Source organism: Ictidomys tridecemlineatus, chromosome X, assembly GCF_052094955.1.
Source record: "Ictidomys tridecemlineatus isolate mIctTri1 chromosome X, mIctTri1.hap1, whole genome shotgun sequence".
Taxonomy (NCBI): domain Eukaryota; kingdom Metazoa; phylum Chordata; class Mammalia; order Rodentia; family Sciuridae; genus Ictidomys; species Ictidomys tridecemlineatus.
This window is the reverse complement of record NC_135493.1, coordinates 13,247,593-13,268,678: the sequence shown is the minus strand read 5'-3', so window position 1 is coordinate 13,268,678 and position 21,086 is coordinate 13,247,593. Positions and strand designations below refer to the sequence as shown.

Below are 21,086 nucleotides of genomic sequence, written 5' to 3'. Positions count from 1 at the left end.
AATGACATTGGATACTATGTGCCAAGCACCAATAATGTTGATTAAATGTGAGTTAACATGGATATATTTGGGGACTTAAATAATGTATGTAAATTATTTTATGAAATGCCTAACACATTAATAAACAGTAGGTGCTCAAGAAGTCCACAGTATCTGAATCCATATTTATTGCAGAGCAGTGATTAGTCTTACATTGAGCATCACAAAAAGAGAACATATTTAAATGAAAACAATGCCTGAGATTTAGGTTTCATGAACACATGAAAGAAATCACTTATGTTATTAGTGGTTAAAGGAAAGAGGAGACACTAAAATTGTCAACCTTATGTTTAAACAGGATGCCAGTAGATGTGTGAAATATTTTACTTCAAATCTAAATAACTAAAGGTCTACAGCCCTGGGGGCTCTGCAATTGGGAAAGAGACGCTCTGGCCTTGTTGCCATGGAGACCACTCCTTACAAAGAGAGCAGTGGGGAACTGGCCTCATACCTCCTGTGATTGGCCTTCCCTGTGGCAGAGGGAGGAGCTTTTGGGCCCACAAATTACTGAGCCGCGGTTATCCCTTTTCCTATGAGCTCAAAAATGACTGAATTCATCATAAGTCTCCTGTGGCATGCCATCACCACTAAACATGTGGGAGCTGTAAGCCCACCTAAAAGAAGCAGCAGTCTCTGAGCCAGGACCTGGCTGGGCTCTGCCTAGCTGGGGCATTTGCAGATGCCGTATAGGGATCCTTAGTGCTTTCAAAATCGCTGTAGCTACTTAACCTAAATAGGCTGAGACATGCTGCTATAATATTGTAAGTGACAGATTAAAATAGAACCCTTGCTGACTGATGAAAAGTATGTTAATATAGTGCAGTCATTGTGTTTAACTATGATTGGTTTTAGTTTTTTAATATTAGCTACTTTATGGTGACAGAAGTAAATTCCCTTCTGATTTTCTCTTTCAATTCCCTTACTCTCCTGGACCGTGACATGCCAGTTTACAAAATTGCTTAATTACAAATTCTAAACAATTTCTGAATGCTTACAATCTAAGAATGTTAAAGAGGAAAGGTCCATTAAACAGTATCCAATTCACTCCACCCTTACAGATCTGGAAATTAAGGCTAAGATAAAGCCAAGGTGACACAATTGCCATTGTGTTACCAGGAATAGAACTCATCTTCCAACCTGTGCTAAGAAAGTGAAGTGCTTTCAACTGGAGTACATTAACTCTGACATTATTTTTAGGGCAGCTGGGACTTTCTGCATTGATGGCAATGCATTCAGTAAGGGACTGAAAACTGCCTGGAATTCTTACTGGGTGCTCTAATTGATAAATAAGTGACAAAATCAAGAAGACCAACAGGTTCCTGGAATGCAGAGTTGCAAACTGAATCTACAGACCCTGGCTCACAGCAGGTACTCAGTAAACACATGTAGCATGAAAATATGACTCTGATGTCTGATGTTTATTCTGGCTGTGAGAACTGGGCTTTCCAGATGTGACATTTGACTTCTAGAGCATATCCATACTTATCATCTGGCAAACAACCATTCCAGAAACATTTCAACTTTATTCTTTGCAACCATGCTGAGGAAGACAGGTGCAGCTCACCAAGACTGCAGGATACTCCAGGAGCTGTAGTTGGAGGGTTGAAGGAAGCCATCAAAGGCCTACTGAAAGACAGGTATGGTCCCAAACATTTGAAATCCCAGCAGGTTGGCAGGCTGAGGCAAAAGGATTACCAGTTTGAGGCCAGCCTCAACAATTTAGTGAGGCCCAAAGCAACTAAGTGAGACCCTGTTTCAAAATAAAAATATAAAGAGCTGGGGATATTTCTCAATGGTTAAGCACTCCTGGGTTCAATCTCCAGTACAAAAAAAAAAAAAAAAAAACTAAAAAAGGCTCACTGAATCTAGTACAGTACTTACTGAGTCTAGTACAGCTGTGCATGACTTAGAAACATACTACAGCTGGTGACAGGCTTGAGTACAGCAATCAGAATCAAAGCTCTTTCTTAAATGTGAGGTGTGTAAGATTTAGAACTCTTCAGGTTGCAACCACAGATATCTACATGTTCTGCAAACTATGGAGACTGGTGAAGGAGTCACATCAGGCAAAGGACTATTGGAACCCACTCGTTTCAACCATCCAGGTCCACAGATCACTCTCCTCCTTTTCTCTTATAGTAGTTTCAAGGCAGACCTTTTTCATCCTCTCCTTGGGGCCACGGATAACTGCCTTGAAATTCCCAAGTTAATCTCAACTTCTAATAAGGATAAAGGTATCAATGGGAAAGACTAGCAGACAGACAGACAGACAGACAGACAGACACACACACACACACACACACACACACACATATGAAAGTGAGAGAGAGACAAATGTTTCTGGAATAGAGTCAAAACATTTTCTCCATACTCTCACAAAATATGACAGAGCTATTTCAAAGTCCTGGTCAGATCATTTCATTCTAGTAGAAAAGCCATCTTTTGGGGTAAGAGAAGGTGGAGATAGAAACAGAGATATTCCTGATTCCAAAGACTTCATTCAAAAAGTTGCTTTGCTACAGTGTTAAATACGAGATCCTAATCTCTAAAAACATACCAACATAGTGAACCTCCCCACAGCTGTCACTCTTAATCTTTTAGAATGGTTATAGTATTCAACTTCTCTAGCTCAATAACTGTGACATGGCTTACGTGCTGAACTCAGAAAGATAAATGGGTCCCGTGATGTACATATTATCTGCTTTAGTAAAGATCTGTATATAAAACCATATTTTCCTCCTGGATTATATTACAAAAATAAGCATACATTTTCATGAGATTAAAACCCAGTTCTAAAAGAAACCAAATTAGCAATGCAAAAACTCTGAGAAATTCAGTGCATGTATGTTAGATGGAGAAACCAATGTATGAATGAAATGGAAGGGGGAAAATTCTATTAGTAACCACAATACTGCACAAAACTCCCTCCCAGTCTTCTAAAATAGGAATATTTGTCTTGAACATATAAGGGATAAACCATAGAAAGGAAGGCAAATATAAAAAGAACTCCTACCTTCACTTTCTTCCCAGGATGTAAGGAATGATCACAAATTTGTAGGAAATACAAATGAGCCTAGAAGACTGTGGTCCCATCCCCATGCTTTGCATCTGTTGTTCTTGTGCTTGTGATCTCCAGCAGCTGTGTTTGCCTCTCTCATTTGTGCTTTCTGTCTTCATTAGGTAGCTGTTTTATTGTTGTATCTTATTTTTAAGGATTTGGTTCTTGGCATTTTATAGATTTCATTCTCCCTAGAATTATCACCCAACAAATTACCTTTCAATGACGTTGAATATCTCCAACGGTTGTTCTTGGCCACAGGAATTTAATGTCTCCTAATATGCTTCCCCACTTTTCATTGTCCCTGCTCTCTTCCATATGCTGTTTTTAGTCCTAGATGATCATACCTAAGATTAGCATCTCTGTGTCCTTTATATAATGTAAATTGAATCAGAGATATGCTAACAGTACAGTTGCACATTACCTAGTGGTTGGATTTTTATAATTTCAAAATCACAGCACACATGTAATGAAGAATTTTACTGAACATTTACTATTACTATGGGCCTACTGCATGCATTTCATCAGATACAACCAAAGGCATGCTACAATTGGCATGTACTAACTCACAAAAGCCAATGTCAATTGAAAAACCTTAAACAAAATAAATTTAATAGTTTACTTGAGCAAAGTTTGATTCATGAATCGGGCTGTGCCTGGAACCAAAAGGCTTTGAGAGTCCTGCTGCAGTACCAGGAAGACACAAAGAAAGATAAAAAAAATATATTTCACTGGTTAGAGTGAAAGACACTATTAGATGTTAGTGGATGGCTCTGATGGGAAAGTCCTCAATTTCATTTTACTGTTTATGTTGGGCTTCAGTTTCCTTATGAGGGAACTTAAAAAGTTAGAGCAACCTAATCCAGTGGCCCCAAATTCACTTTTAACAACAACTGGGTACATCACTACCCAACTCCCACTTCACCAACTTCATGCTAATAGCTTAAAATCCATCATGGTCAGGGTACTTACACTACAGAAATCAGATGATACTAACAAGGCTTCGGGGTGTTTTTATAAGAGTCTCCATTGTTTAAATATTTATCAACACACCATTGGACACTATGTAATTATTTGACTAAAAACTCACCATTTTTGCAGTCCAGCTACCCAATTATTGCTAAGAACAAGCACTAAATGAATACTCTAAATTAAAATAGGTTCAAGAAGCAGAATGTTCATGAAATAGAAATATTGAGATAGCACAGCTTTAAAGATGTTCTCAGATGGTACAGGTAATCTTTTGACATAAAAAGCATGATATTTCTTCAGTCAAATATTTCTCCTACAATAAATCTTTATAAGATTTATTTTACAGTAGTTTTCAGCTGTGCCAATGTTACTTCATAGCAATTTGTAGATATTTTATAAATATTGTGGAGAAGAGTTCTTGACTGTTATTTACAGTGAGCATGTAAGAGAACTTAAAAAAATAAAACCCCACAGGGATATATGGAAGGTAAATTTGATGCAGTTTTGCTACAGAAGATGAGACATTTTATTCTACTTTTCCAGTATTGAATTAAAGTGAGCAGAATGTTTTGCAGCATGAAACATTACAAACATAAAATGTACAGAGAATAACATGAATTTCCACGTGCTGACATCCATCCATTTCTCATCATGTCTCCAGCTCCCTGTCCATTTTCAGAGGTAGGTAATTCTTCATTTAGTGCTCATCATTATCCAGAAGGTCCATATTCTTTTGATCTAAATTTCCACTGAAATATACATTGTTCTACATATTTTATAACTTTGTACAAATGCTTCCATATTATTTCTGCCTGCCATTTTGTCTTGTGAGATTCGTTGATGACATTGTGTTTGACTCTAAGTCATTCATTTTCTTTTCTATATAGATTTTTAATGTATGACCTTCCATAATCAAATTATATGAACTTCTGCTCATGATCATGATGTTTCCAAAGATTTTTCTCTCCCAAACAATGCTGCTATAACTATTCTGGCACCTATGTGTCTGGATCACATACTTAGGAGTGGAATTGCTAAGCCATAGAGCATTTATTTCAATGTTACTTGGTATTAGCAAATGGCTCACCAAAGGATTTTACCAATTTATGCTCCCAGTAGTAGGGCATGAGAGCTTCTTCTTTCATGCCCTTGCCAAAACTTGGATTTTTAGAAATACATATAGACTTTTACAATACTAACACTCACATGTAGAATGCCTATTTTTCATTGAGTCTAGGTATTTTAGAACTAACTACAGTTGTTAAAATACATGCCCTTCTTGGGTATAATTCCACATCCTTCCCAGGGTCAGGAGGAAATTATTTTGGTGTCTAATATTAGAATCCAAAATGTCAGGTCACCAATAAATAGTGGTGGGTAGACCCTCATCAAAAACAAGGAAAAATTCAAGACTTGAATATGCCATAAACTTTCAAAAAAAGCATTTCAACTTAAATGTTAATTAAGTGGGTTACTTTTTTTCTTTTCTTTTTTTTTCTTTTTTAGTGGGGGCCTGTTATGATGAAACCCAGAATCTTATACTTGCTAAGCACCCATTCTAACACTGAGCTACGTCCCCAGCCCTAAAAAAGGAATTAATTTTTTAAAAAAACTTTTTAAAAATACATTTATTTATTTATTTATATGTGGTGCTGAGGATCGAACCCAGGGCCTTTGCATGTGCTAAGTGAACGAGCCACAACCCCAGCCCCAGGAATTAAATTTTTTAATGAACACAAAAACACTACTATTTCCTTTGCAGCAATATAAAAGGGTTTAGGTTTTAACACTGGGTTTCTTCCTAAGCATTTTGCCTTTGCAGCAATATAAGGGTTTTGGTTTTAACATTGGGTTTCTTCCTAAACATTTTGCCCCATAACTGACCATTCCAAATTAATGTGGAAATGCGTACTGAAATGCAATTAAAATGATGTGTTTTGCTACTTAATTGCTGAGACTTGGCTCGCTAAATACTGTAGTCTGCTTCCCCTTGGTAGAAGAAGGTTCCTTGGTATCACAGTACCTATTTTATAATAAGCATTTTTCTTAAAGAAAGTCTGTAACACTAATTTCTGACTAAACCCAAAACAAAAACAGATTTAATTTTTACTTCAAGTAGACTATTTCTTCTGCTCCCTCACAAACTTTACAAAACATAATTGAGATTTTTCTCTCTTAAGAAAATATTGTAGTTCAGATACCGGGGGGCTTTAAGAACAACTGTGAATTCTCTAATGTGAGAATTACACATAATTTTGGAAATATCAACAGTAACATTGCTACTCAGCCAATATAGTAATAAAAACTTGAACACAAGTTTTAATTTTCAGGGAGGTGGATTGACTTACTGATTTAGTGTTTTACTGATGGTGCTTCCTCAAAAGAGCTCAAAATTGATGGGCTACTCATTAAGACATCAAAAACAATCTCAGATTTTTTAAAAAAGGAAGATTCAATCAAACCAACATACTTCAAACCAATGTTTGCACCACCACCCCCACCCGCCCCAGTATTAAACCCTAAGTTCTAGCTGCCAAATGGGCTATGAAGTAGACCATTAGGTCTGGCACTCTGAACTAAAGAGCCCTTTGCAAAGCAAGTGATAGTTTAGAAAACAACTGCAAATATCTAGGTGTTCCTTGGGCTCCATTATATGGAAACAGACCTTTTCACTGTGTGGAAATATCCACTCACAGACATGGCTATCAAAGTCCTGAAACTTCTTTTATTACTATCTTATAGGTTAGCAAAGAGCCTTTTCTAAAAATATTTTTTAGTTGTAGATGTACATAACTTTAATTATTTATTTATTTTTATGTGGTGCTGAGGATCGAACCCAGTGCCTTACACATGCTAGGCAAGTGCTCCACCGCTGAGCCACAACCACAGTCCAGTAAAGAAACTTTTGAGCAAAACATTTTACTCTGGCTCTGGCCAGATCAATCCTCTCTCACCCCCTCCCTCTCCCTCTATCTCTCAGAATCATGAAGCAAGGCTGAAGGTAAACATTTAACTGAAAATACATTTGGTCCCTTTAGGAGTTTATCACTAATACATGAGAGGAAAGGGATTTTCAACTACAAATGATACTATACTAAACTGAAAAAATACATGAAGAATTTAAGGCTGGATATTTTTAATGTAGAATTAATGTGACTACATTTACATTGTAAGTACATTTACAATGTAATTAAATTTTGAAGACTTAAAGGGAAATTGCTGCTATGTTTTATAGAAATACACATTTATAGCCTAATAAAATTAACAAAGTGCAGTTACATGTGTACATACATTCAAATATGGCATTCATTGTACAGTGTTTAAAACAGTCAAGACTATAACTATACATTTGGATCTACAGAACTCAGTATCATCTTAAAGTGACTAAAATCCTCTAGTTTAATACCATGAAATTAAACATTTTGTGCAGAGGAGCTCCATTATTTTAAAATTATATCTCCTAATTCGGTTTTCTAATCACAGGATCAGTACATAAAAGAAATGTATTGTAACTTCAATTTATTGTTGCAAAGCAATAAGTGGATTATCAAACATATAAACATTTCCATGAATAACTTATAAATCCACCATAGTGAATTCCAGCCATTGGACATGAGAAGATTTATCATTGATACGTAGCTTTAAATAAAATACAATTGATTTGTAATACAAATTGTTAGAACAAATGATACTATTGGCATAATCTGTTACCTTGATATAATACATAACCCTATTTGAAAGATAAATGATATATTACATATACTTACTGTGTTTATTGTTCATCACAAAGACAAACACAGAAAAATATGCACCTATAATATGTCCAAACAGCAAACCATGATTCCAAAGGCAGAAATCTCAAACTGTTGTCTTCAGTGGTCTAGAACATAAATACTCCAAGCATACATTGAACAGTAACCGCAACAACTGACCATGTGCTTCAAAACAGTGATTTAGTTATTTACATAACTAAAAGAAAGCTGTCAATTCATGCATTATTTTTAAACCCTAAAGACTTATGACATAATTTAAGAAAACCTATAGTAGCACAGGTTTTCTAAAAAAATTCAAAAAGAAGACACTGAAAAGTAGACCTTTGTTACAAGAACGTATCTATTGCAACTATGAATATTTAACTTAGTTGGTAGGCTTTTGACAGCCTCTTCAATTTCAGGCATTGCCTGAAATTGATCTATTTAAATTTTCTATGTCCTCCTGGTTCAATTTGGATACTTCAAATGTTTCTAGAAATCTGCCAATGTCTTCAAGATTTTCTATTTTATTGGAGTATAAGTTTTCAAAATAGTATCTAATTATCTTCTATATTTCAGTGGTATCTGTGATGATATTTCCTTTTGAATCACAAATGTTAGAAATTTGAGTTTTTTCCCTTTCTCTTGGTTAGCTTGGCTAAGTGTTTCTCAATTTTATCAATTTTTTTTCAGAGAACCAAGTTTTTGTTTCATGATTTCTTTGTTTTTGTTGTTGTTGTTCTTTCAGTTTCATTGATTTAGGCTCTGATTTTAATTATTTCCTGTCTTCTACTGCTTTTAGTGTTGATTTGTTCTTCTTTTTCCAGGACTTTGAGATGTAATGTTATTTATTTGGTGAATTTCTATTCTTTTAATTAATGAACTACTACAAGAAAATGTAGGCACAACACTCTATCATGTCAGCTTAGGTACTGAATTCTTCTACAAGACTCCTAAATTGCAAGAAAAAAAATAAATGGGATAGTATCACTAAAAACCTTCTTCACAGCAAAGGAAACAATCAAGAGCACAAAAAGAGAGCCTACAGAATAGGAGAAAATCTTTGCCACCTGCACCTCAGATACAGTGTTAATTTCCAGTATATATAAAGAACTCCAAAAAAAACTTATCACCAAAATATATATATACACACACATACATACATACATACATATAATATCAATAAATGGGCAAAGGAACTAAACAGGCACTTCACAGAAGAAGAAATACAAATGGTCAACAAATATATGAAACAAAATGTTCAACATTTCTATTAATTACAGAAATCCAAATTAAAACTACATTGAGAATCCATCTCACTCCAGTCATAATGGCAATTATCAAGAATACAAGTAACAATAAATGTTGGCAAGGATGTGGGGATAAGGGTATACCCACACATTGCTGGCAGGACTGCAAATTGGTATAACCACTATGGAAAGCAATATGGAGATTTCTCAAAAACTTGAAATGGAATCACCACTTAACCCAATTATTCTACTCCTAGGTCTATACCCAAAGGACTTAAAATCAGCATACTATAGTGATGCAGCCACATTAACATTTATAGCAGCTCAATTCACAATAGATAAACTATGGAATCAACCTAGATGTTCTTCAACAGATGAAAAAAAATCATTAAAGGGGCTGGGATTGTGGTAGAGCATTTGCCGCATATGCATGAGGCACTGAGTTCAATCAAATGTTGAACATATAAATAAATATAAATAAATAAACAAAATAAAGGCATTGTGTTCATCTACAACTAAAAAAATATTTAAAAGAAAAAAATCAATAAAGAAAATGTTGTATATATACACAATGGAATATTACTCAGCCATAAAAAAGAATGACTTTATGACATTTGCTGGAAAATGGATGGATCTGGAGACTATTATATTAAGCAAAATAAGCCAATCCCAAAAAACAAAGGTCGAATGTTCTCTCTGATATGTGAATGTTAACACACAATAAGGCAGGTAGAGGAAAAATAAAAGTTCAGTAGATTAGACAAAGAGGAATGAAGGGAAGGGAGGGGGACAGAAAATAAAAGAAAGTGGAATGAATTACCTTTCCATATTTTTATAAACATGTCAAAATATACTGTCATGTATAACTAAAAAGAACAAATTTTTAAAATAAAAATTTTTTAAATTAAAAAAACAAAAATATTTAACAATGCTGTGACATGTGTCTAGATTTCAGTGCATAAATTGTATACTTCAGGGCTGGGGTTGTGGCTCAGTGGTAGAGTGCTTGCCTCACACATGTGAGGTCTTGGGTTCGATCCTCAACACCACATAAAAATAAATAAATAAAAATAAAGATATTGTGTTCATCTACAACTAAAATTTTTTTTAATGTAAACTTTTTTAATGTAAACTTCTACAGAGTTTTATTGATTTTTTTTAAAAAAATGACAGAATGCATTACAATTCATATTACACATATAGAGAACAATTTTTCATATCTCTGGTTGTATATAAAGTATGTTCACACCAATTCGTGTCTTCATACATGTACTTTGGATAATGATGTCCATTACATTCTACCATCACTGCTAACCCCCTGCCAAAACTACAGGGTTTTTTAGCTTTGGATCTTTTTAGAATCTTAAGACAACTCTAAAGACCCCAAGTATCAATGTGTAAGAGTTCCTTCAGAATGTATCTTTTTGGTACATTATAGTCATAGCTAACAGAATTACTAATAAATTATCAACAAAAAAGTTTAAAATCTCTGATTATGTTTCCTTTCTCTTTGAAATTTTATTGTTTTGTACTGAAAAGTTACCAAAAGAATACAGGTAAAGCCGGATGCAATGGCTCATGCCTGTAATCCCAGTGGCTCAGGAGGCTGAGGCAGGAGGATCGAGAGTTCAAAGCCAGCCTCAGCAACGGAAAGGTGCTAACCAACTCAGTGAGACCTGATCTCTAAATAAAATACAAAATAGGGCTGGGAAGATGGTTCAGTGGTCTAGTGCCCCTGAGTTCAATCCCCGATGAATGAAAGAAAAGAAAAGAAAAGAAAAGAAGGAAAGGAAAGGAAAGGAAAGAAAAGGAAAGGAAAGGAAAGGAAAAAGGAAAGGAAAAAGGAAAGGAAAAAGGAAAGGAAAAAGGAAAGGAAAAAGGAAAGGAAAAAGGAAAAAGGAAAGGAAAAAGGAAAGGAAAAAGGAAAGGAAAAAGGAAAGGAAAAAGGAAAGGAAAGGAAAGGAAAGGAAAGGAAAGGAAAGGAAAGGAAAGGAAAGGAAAGGAAAGGAAGAAAGAAAGAAGAAAGAAAGGTCCAACATAAATTCCAGACAGTACCTTCTGGTTGTTTATTTTAATGTAAAAGTCATTATTCAGTTCAATAATTATTTGTCAAGGCATCTATTTTATAAGTATTCTATGAATTATGCTTTGTGCATAAAGGTAGTATGAAATATGTTAACTGTATAAGTAGCAAGGAGATGTTTACATTCAATTTGCTCAATTACAAATGAAGTACTCTATTTTTTAAACTAAATGCTGTTGACAGTTGCATGTATACTCCATTGTTGTTTTCTAATCCACTAATTGACAAACATTACAATGATTTTTTTGTAGTTATAGGTGAACAGAATGCCTTTACTTTGTTTATGTTTATGTGGTGCTAAGGATTGAACACAGTGCCTCACCCCTGCTAGGCAAAAACTCTGCCACTGAGCTACAGTCCCAGACCTACAATTATTTTTATAAACTACAATATACTATTTTGCTCTAATCAATGTAATATCAAGACCATGGGATGTTAGAGGATTCAACGAATCTGTCACAAAGTATTGACTTATCATTTCAAAATTAATTATAAATGCATATTATTAAAAGTATTATTGTTGTGGGATTTTCGTTTGTTTTAGATTTTTGTACTAAGGATTGAACCCAGGGATGCTCTACCACTGAGCTCCTCCTGAGCCACTGGGATTACAGGTATGCACCATCATGCCCCGCTTACAGTGCTGTTTATTTTAATAATATTTAACTCAGAAGCGTCTGAGAATAGGGACCAATAGAGAGACCTTGCCCTCTTATGTAGCAGCATGTCATACTAAGAAGAGAGAAATAAATGCTCTAAGTGATGTTGATAATATTGATATATTTTAGATTACATTTCAACTCCCCTAACAGTAATGCAAAAAAAAAAAAAAATGGAGGGCTAGGGTTGTGGCTCAGTGGTACAGCGCTTGTCTAACATATGTAAGGCCCTGGGTTTGATCCTCAGCACCACATAAAAATAAATAAATAAAACAAAGGTATTATGCCCAACTACAACTAAAATATTTAAATAATGGATATTGAAAATGTACACTCACAGAAAATAATGTGACTCCCCCCTACCCCAAAGTGTATGCATGTTAACAAATATATAGATTAGCTCTACACTGCCTGAAAAATGTGCACAGGCCAAAAGTAGAGAAAAGTTGTTGTTTTGCCATGTACTTTTCAAACAATGTTAATATGCCCTAAGCCTACTGGGGTTACAGTAATGAAGTCATTTCCAATTAAAACTAATCAAATATGTAATTTTATATGTCCTTCATTGGTTAGAAAAAAATTCATGTAATTAACTTTGTCCTGAATTAAGTATGAGGACATCTGGCTCTACATTTAAAATGATGATATGTTATGGGAAAAACTATACTAGGCCTTCTTAATGTTGAACAAAAATGACAGACAATATTATATGGAAGCTAGATATATACATTTAGTGTTTCCACTTTAAAATCTAGGAGACAAAAAGGTCATTAATTTCTAGTAAATACATTATAGTGTTATTTCATGATTTCATTGATTTTTAAAATTGCTTTTTAAAACCTGATGTATAAATGTTAAACAGTTCTTGGAGCATGAATTTTAAGTGAGTTGTGTTTCTTCTCTTTCTTGTTAACCATTTCAAGTAAGCACAAAGTAGTTAGGATACTGCTCATATTTATTTTGAAACTTAACTCTTCAATGTGTTAACATGGAACAAGTTAAATTGGGGGGAACATGAGTCATTAGAATCAAGTAGCTTTTGAAAGTGTTCAAAATGTCACTGTCTTATTTATCCTATACCAAACAGGCATACATTTATTAAGTTGTAAAGTGCTCAATTCAGCACATGTAATGTTTGTTTGTATTTGTCTAATACTCTTCTTTTATGGTTGGTGCTTTTGTGTTGCATAAGACATTAACTATGCAAATTTAGGAACATATTGTCCTGTGTTTGCCTTATGATTTATGATTCTAGCCTTTATGTTTAGATCTATTATTCAACTCAAATTCATATAAGGAGTGAGGTATATGATGTAGGTTCATTTTATCTTCTATATGAATACCCAGTTGTTCAGGACCATTTGTAAAAACATCCTTCTTTTCCTATAGTTGATGTGGACTTTGATTACAAATTAATTTTTTAGGTTCCACATGAGTGAGATTATGTAGAATTTTATTTCTGTGCCTGGTTACCAGGAGCTAGAGCAGTTGTGGGACTGGGCTGATGTTAGTCAAAGGACATAAAATTTCAGTTAGATAAGAGGAATAGATTCAAGAGACCTTTTGTACAACATGATGACAATAATAGCAATATACTATATTCTTGAAAACAATGAGAGTGAATGTTAAGCATTCTCACCATAAAAATAAAATAGTTGAGGTAATGTTTATGTGAATTAGCCAAATTTAGTTATTCTACAAACTTCAAATGTTGTACACAGTATAAAATTTAATCTTTCAATTTAAAAAAAATTTAAAAAATTAAATATACACATGTCCATTTCCAAAATCTCTATTTTTCAACATATTATTGCTAAATTATACTCATTAGTGTAGTATACATTAAGTATTGAAATCAGATATGTAAGTCCTCCAATTTTCACAATAATTCTTGCCTTTTAATATGCAATTTAAAATAAACACATTTTTTTTAAATTTTTCAAAAGAGCTTGCTGAGATTTTGATTTTTTTATTTTTTCTAATTAGTTACTCGTGAGATTTTGATTTTGATTTGCATTGAATCTATAAGCCAGTTTGTGGAAGATAGATTACTTAATATTGATATTTCTAATCTATGGACTTGGTATTTGTCCCTGTTTTTCTTAAGTTCATCTTACATCTTAGCAAAGGTCTGTAGTTGTCTGTAGAAAAGCCTTTCACATCTGTTGTTAGAGGCATTCCTATTTACTTTGTTTTACATCTCTAACATTGATTTTTGAAATTTCATTTGTTCAATTCTTGTTGCTAGGATAATTATAATTTATTTTGTATATAATTTTATATACCACGGCCTTGTAAAATTCACTTATTAGTTCTAGTCGGGGCTTCTTATGTGTAGATTCCTTATAGTTTTGTAATACATATAAACTGCTAATCATGATACTTTTGTCTCTTCTTTTTATCTTTTCATTCACTTAGGGCATTGGCTAGGAATTCCAGTATAATATTTACTGTCAGAATATGCATCCTTGGCTCATTTCCAATTCTGGGGGGAAACTTCTAATATTTCCCTATTAAGATGTCAGCTATGGGATTTTTTTTCTAAGTGTACGTGATCAGATTGATGAATTTCCCTTTTTTTTTCTACTTTGCTGTGAATTTTCATAATGACAGAGAATGAGGTTTGTCAATTACTTTTCTGCATCTGTTGAACTGATTATATGTAATTTCCCCTTTGATTATGTTAATGTGGTGAATCACTATGATTTTTAAGTGTCTAATGCAGGTATTTAAAGCTATGGGTTTTCTTCCATTTCCCTCCTCTTTAACTGCAGCCACAACTTTGGTATGTTACGTTTCCTTTTTCATTCAATTTGGAATGATTCTAGTTTTCCTTGTGCTTTCTTTTTTATCCTATGTATTGCTTAGGTGTCTATTGTTTAATATTCAAATAATTTGAGGTATTTGTTTCTAATATCTTGAGATTTTATATGATTCCAATATTTGTAAACTTATTAAGACTTTTAAAAAGTATTATTATTATTATCGGTTTTGGACCTTTATTTTTATGTGGTGCTGAGAATTGAACCCAGTGCCTCATGCATGCTAGGCAAGTGCTCTACCACTGACCCACAACCCCAGCCCCTTATTAGGACTTTTTTTTTAATGAAACAGTATATCTTGATGAATACTCCTTCTAGTCCTAAAAGTAATGGTGTGTTTTGCAGTTGTTGGATATAGATTTTAAATATCTGTCAATCAGTTCTATTTTAACATTACAGATTCTTCAGGTTATTAATTATCTAAATCATTAAACAATTATCTAAATAACCCAACAATTAATGCTAAGAACCTTTCAGAAGTGACCCAGATTAGAGTACTTAGGGTTTCCCATGTGACCCAATATTTACATTGAGCCTTATCATCCTTCAATTGGGTTTCATGTCATAAATGAAACTTGAGACCAAATAAATTACCCCTAGTCTATTAGATTCAATTGGAAACAGTATACCATTCTGGAATTCAAACACAAAGCCAAACTAACATTTCAGAATTATGTATATATAATAATAATAATCTTTCTTTTGTTCTTTTTTATAGATAGGTAAATATCACAAGAAAGTCTGTAAGCATACTGGTCTGTAAGGGGACCAGGTGGAGGGAGGGAGGGAAAGGGGAAGTACTAGGGAAGGAAATTGACCAAATTATGTTATTTACATGTACAAATATGTCACAATAAATCCCACTAGTATATATAATTATAATGTGCCAATAAAAAAGAATACTGATTTGTATATAGATTATTTTTCCATGAAGTTGAGTTACTAGAAACCAACATCAGGTTACTTCTCATTACTACCTACTACCTTCACACTCAAGTCTTAGGTGTAGACACAGGTATATGTGTGTTCACATTCATGTAGCAGAAACCTACCATAGAGAAATAACATGTTCCTAGGTCAAAGTAAAAAATATACACTGGTAAAGAATTCTTGTCCAGTAAGGCTGGAAGCTTAAAAGCATAACATCAGCTTTTAATTCTGAAGGATCTCTTAAGACACTACAGTATCTGAAATCTCAGGCTTATCAATGTTGTAAAGAAAAGTTTAATATGTTTTAAAAAACTATTCACAAATATAAATCTATTGAAGGAAAAAAATTAAATCCTAGTTAAAACAATAAATTGGCAGCTATATTTCTAAGTGCAGAGAGGGTCTTACTCTATGCCAGTGTCACATTTGACAAGAATTTAGAAATTTTAACCTTCAAATAAACATACTGTGTGTTCATATTATATTTATAAATTTTGGCATTCTAAAACCTATAGTCATAGATTAAGATCTGTACACTGTTCACTAGAATCAGATCTTGACTTCTGCTTAGATTTTTCACCAACCTAAATAATAAATGAATTAGTAGCCCACAATGGTAAGGAGATAAAAACAGATTGCAATGCAGCTCAAATTTTCTTCAAGCTCTTGCATATATTCAAAAAGACTTCCATTTCATTATGTTTGAGTTCTTTGAGTAACTTATAAAGGACTTAGAGTAATAACCAATTTTTTCTAGTAACCCAATGATCCATCATTCATTTCTACCATTATGCATATGCTCTTTCACTTTTAGTTATAGAACAGTCAGTGCAGCATCTCAGTTCAAGTTATTGACACCGTAGATACAAAATTGTTTTATTTCTTCCTGCTTTGGATTCTCTCATAAACAGTGTATTAGGCAGACCCATCTTTACAATGGATGCTATAAAAAGTCAAATGCAAAAGAAGAGTATGACAAAGCTCAAAAGTTAATAATTGAACCAAAAAGAGAATTGTGGCTATGTTGTAAAGTAGGAAAGCATGGTCCCTGACACTTCATGGGCATTTATTAGATATGTGATTATGAATGACTTAATCAAATGTAATGTGATCTGTAGCCATTACAATAGCCAGATATATCAGCTAAATTTTGAGCCAAAGGCAAACCACAAAAGAACATGTAGACTCATTTGATTCTTTTGAAGCATCTTTCACTCAAAGGTTAACATTCCCTTCAATAAGCTATATAGGCATGGCTGAAGCAACGAAAATGTGATCGCTCTGCTATTGTAGGCTGTATAACAAAAATACAGATAAAGCATACCTTTTGATTAGCTGCCCATCTACATCAGCCAGAAGTCATCAATGGCATTATAAATGCATCTATCATTGACCCACAGCATCTTCATGGAGAAGCTGAATGACATCTCCATTTCTAATTAGGAGGTCTTCTGAACCTCTCTTCCTGCAGTCTGCTAGGGCTTTATGTTTGCCTAGAGATTGTAATGGTGTTTTGAAAAATTATATTACAAACTTGATTGCAAAACTCCTTCAAGAACTGCCTGCTCTCTGTAACAAAGAATTCAGTCTTTACTTCAATGATAAATGGGGTAGCTGCAGTAGCTTTGCAGGAACCAAGTGGAGCAGTTTGTGATAGGAAAAAAAAAAACAGAACATGTGTTTATATAACCTGAAGAATTCTTTTTTATTTGGAAAAAGAATTACAGCGTGAAATGTACAGAAAATAATAGAGCACAACTAATTTGTTACATGAATTATAAGCATAAACCCAGAAAAGAAAACAAGCATGAAAATATTAAATTTTAAATACAATTATTTGTAAACTACTGTCAGGAAAATTTTATCTTGGCACATACAAAAGGCAATAGCCCTGAACAAAATTTACTAACACCCCCCAAAGGATTTATGAACTCTATCATTTTGCACAGGTTAAAGTAAGAGGCACCAAAGCTCTAGGTTCAATAAAAGCATATTAAATCATAATGTTGTGCTTCACTTGACTGTAATCATTTTGCAGCCATAATTTTAACTTAGTTCATAATAAGCTAAATAATCCAAGGCACACTGATTGCATTTGGTTACAAAGTAGATAGAGAAGAAGTGATTTTTCAAGTCCAAAAGTATTCTGAGATGAGAATTTTTGCAGCACAATATTTTACATGTTGAAATGCATGATTTTAGAAATAAAGAGTATCATAATTAAAATGTTGTAAATGAAAGTAAGGAAATAGTTATGTGCTGTTGATTCTTTGCATGTCCAAAGGAATCAACCTGAAAACAATATCCACATCATTTGGGCTGAATGTCTTTTGAGCAGTATTTTTTCCAAATGAGCTGAGGAGCGGGCAGGAAAGAGCTACTTGCTATTTGACATGGCAGCTTCATCAAAATAGGAGAGCCATCTCTGACACGGGTCTCTACAAGGGAAGTGGAACCCATTATTTATTTCTCAGTCATTTGACTTGATAAAGTGAAGCCAGAAGAACAGCTTATCCCAGCTTCTCTGGGGAGATGTATAGAATGCACAGTATTGCTCTTCCCCATGTTTTCCTTAGCACAACTCAGAAAATTATAAAGAGAAGAGAGGAAAACCAAGAGGTTTTTCTGTATTCCCATCCACTGTGATTAAAGCATTAATCAATTTTGCATATTTACTTTATTTTTTTGACATCGTAACTGGAAAAATGGCTACTTAAGACAGTTCCTGACAATCCTTTCATAGATCTGTAGCAAATGTTTAAACAAATTGGGTTCCTCTAAAGGAAGATGCCTCTCACATCTGAACAACTACCTTGATCCATTTCATTCTCAGAATTAATTATGGAAATTAAACTTCTTTGTGTTATTAGTCTAAACCAGTGGTCCTCAAAGTGTAGGAGGCAGACCACTGGGGGTTCCTGAGAACTTTTTTGAAGGGTCTGACAGGTTAAGCATACATTAAGACAGCATTTGCCTTTTTCACTCTCAGCCTCTCACAGTGGAGTCTTCTAAAGGCCACCAAGTACAATAGGTTAAACACAAGAGCAGATATGCAAATCCAGCTGTCTTTTACTAAGCCGTATGTTAATTTACAAAAGTAAAACACCTCTTCTTGCCAATTGTTTTGTTTTGAAAAATATGACTCTTAAATAAAAATGTTGTTTATACACATTTAAAATGGGTTTATTAATTTAAAATAAATCTTATTTCTCAGTTTTAATTTATAGTAAGGTAAATATGAATGGATATAACCTCCATAAATAAGAGTTCTTTGGAGTGGTGTATTTTCTAAGAATGTAAAGGATTCCTTCATTCATGATTTGAGAACTGCTGGTCTAGACAATGAATTCTAAGCAAATCTTTTACTCACCACAGTTTCTGCCTCTGTAAATTAGAGGTAATAAAGCTTGGCCTTTTTCACACTAATACTGGTAATATTAATTGATAAATCATTTAGTAAATGTAAGCTACCATGCAAATATGTATAATGGTCATCATATGAAAGAAAAGAAAAAAAAACTTCTACTTTTTTTTTAAAAACAAGTATTTCAGAGTCAATGCTGTGCAGCTTTGTGATTATCAATGCCATTAATCTCACACCAACATTCAGCCTTCCAAAATGAATTGGTTCCTCTGAAGGGCACCTAGGAGCAGTCCACTGCAAAGCATCATTTCCACTCTCCAAGCTAATGATTTCAGAGAAGCAGGATTCACCCTAAGCAGTCAGTTCTAATGCCCCTCTAGTAACTTGGTAGGATCCTAACATCTTGGAAACTATTTCTTCTATGAAATACTTCCACCCCAAACCCTTTCACTTTTTGGGGTACACCCTTGCTCTAGCATGCTGTCGTTTGATATCATGAGCACATTTTTTGAGAACCCACTAAAATATATTCCCCCCCAGGTATTATTAAATAGTTTTTAGCATGGAATTTTTACTTCCTATATTTTCTGATCTGGATTATAAATTGATTTCTAAAGTTTGTCTGAAGCTGCTTTATTCTCTAATTCTATCTTATACGCATAAATGGAAAACTCAGTGGTGGATAAAATTATACAGAACTATATATACACATAAATAGGTGCATGGAAAATTGGTGAAATATAAACAAGGTCTGTGGATAGTACTAATTTCCATTTCCAGATGATATTACAGTATAATTATGTAACATATTACCATCAGAAAGCCTGAGTAAAGAATAAACAGGACTTTAATACTATTTTTGTTAACTCCCTATGGATTTATAATTATTTCAAAATAAAAACTTAAGCAAATTCTATATAATGGGGGAGAAAAATAATGAAAATAATTTTTAAAAAAGATAAAATTGGTAAATTTGTAGAGATTTGAAAAGATTGACTATTCAATCAATTTCAGTAGGAACTCAAATTCTACATAAAAAGAGAAGTACTTACTGAATGTTCATATGATTTGCTTCAAATCTTCTGGCTATGGAAAGTACCTAATGACTTTAAGGATGCTGACAAAAGATTGTCCCTATGGGCTCCATCTATTTCATCAGTGAAACTGCCTAAAGAATTTCAATTGAATATGCCATTACTAACCATTAGGGGCCTATCTTCTTCTTCATGGTCATCATAAGTAGAGTAGAAATAGTTGCTTGACCATTCCTCAGGCTCTTCAGAGATTCCTGCAGATTGTGACATCTCAGTCCAAACTATAAGAAAAATGTTGAGTGTAGCAGTTACTTATCAGTGCGGGTTCACTGCAAGGTGAGAAGTAAACTAGCTGTGATATTCAAGGTTTTAACCTTCAATGGACCAAGATTTGTATCTTCATCTGTATTATAATTGTAGATTAGACCACATTCTTTTATAATTTTTGACCTTTCACAAAGGGGCCAGTTGTATACTTTTTTAATTTTTAGAATGGTCACAAGGTGAGATTGGTTGTAAGTTGTTAAAAGTAATAAGTTAAATATCATTTTAGAAAATATTTACCCTCTCTTAGAAAGTCACCTGTTATAAAAAATTCTTTCTACAGCATTTTTTAATTGGTTCCACTCAAATAGTACCTATCAGATTCTACTTGGTATTATTATTTTGGGTTGGCTTGTCTCTCTCACTAGGCAGAGACTTTGTGTTATACACTGCTTGTCTTGTAAGACGCCTGGATGTAGGAGGTGCTTAAGTTAAAAAATGAATTTATTTAGATTAAGTAATCTAAGTCTTAAATTAACAAAATCTAATCTTGGCCAAAGTAAACTATGGTATTCATGTGACATTGGAAATCATGTCAACCTTCTCCAACTTGGTTTTCTCACCTATCAAAAGAAGTCATTGATACTAGCTCCTCTCTTTACTGCTCCAGTAAAGAGTGAAGTGACATTTAAATAAAAACTGAACTAGGTTATGATTACTTGTTTCTCCTAAACTAGTGGATTACCCTTCCATCTAAGGACCATCAGATTAAAATACTGAGTCAGGCACTCTAATTGGCATCTCTCTAGTGGTGTCCAAGTTGTTTAGGTAATACTACTGTGTGCTTCTACAGCACCCT

At 33.7% G+C, this 21,086-nt stretch overlaps 1 protein-coding gene across 15 annotated transcripts in view; it reads right to left on the bottom strand.

Annotated features, from left to right (window-relative positions):
- Mcf2 (MCF.2 cell line derived transforming sequence) overlaps positions 1-21,086 on the bottom strand; it is a 153,541-nt gene that overhangs the window by 24,946 nt on the left and 107,509 nt on the right. For 9 of the 15 annotated variants that reach the window (XM_078034199.1, XM_078034197.1, XM_078034196.1 and 6 more), the window contains one exon: positions 20,132-20,244. In XM_078034199.1, the coding sequence (XP_077890325.1) occupies positions 20,132-20,244 (113 nt within the window). Of the gene's footprint in view, positions 1-13,748; positions 17,059-17,245; positions 18,004-20,131; positions 20,245-21,086 lie in introns of those variants that run through there. The other 6 variants (XM_078034204.1, XM_078034201.1, XM_078034198.1 and 3 more) reach the window with 3 other exon arrangements.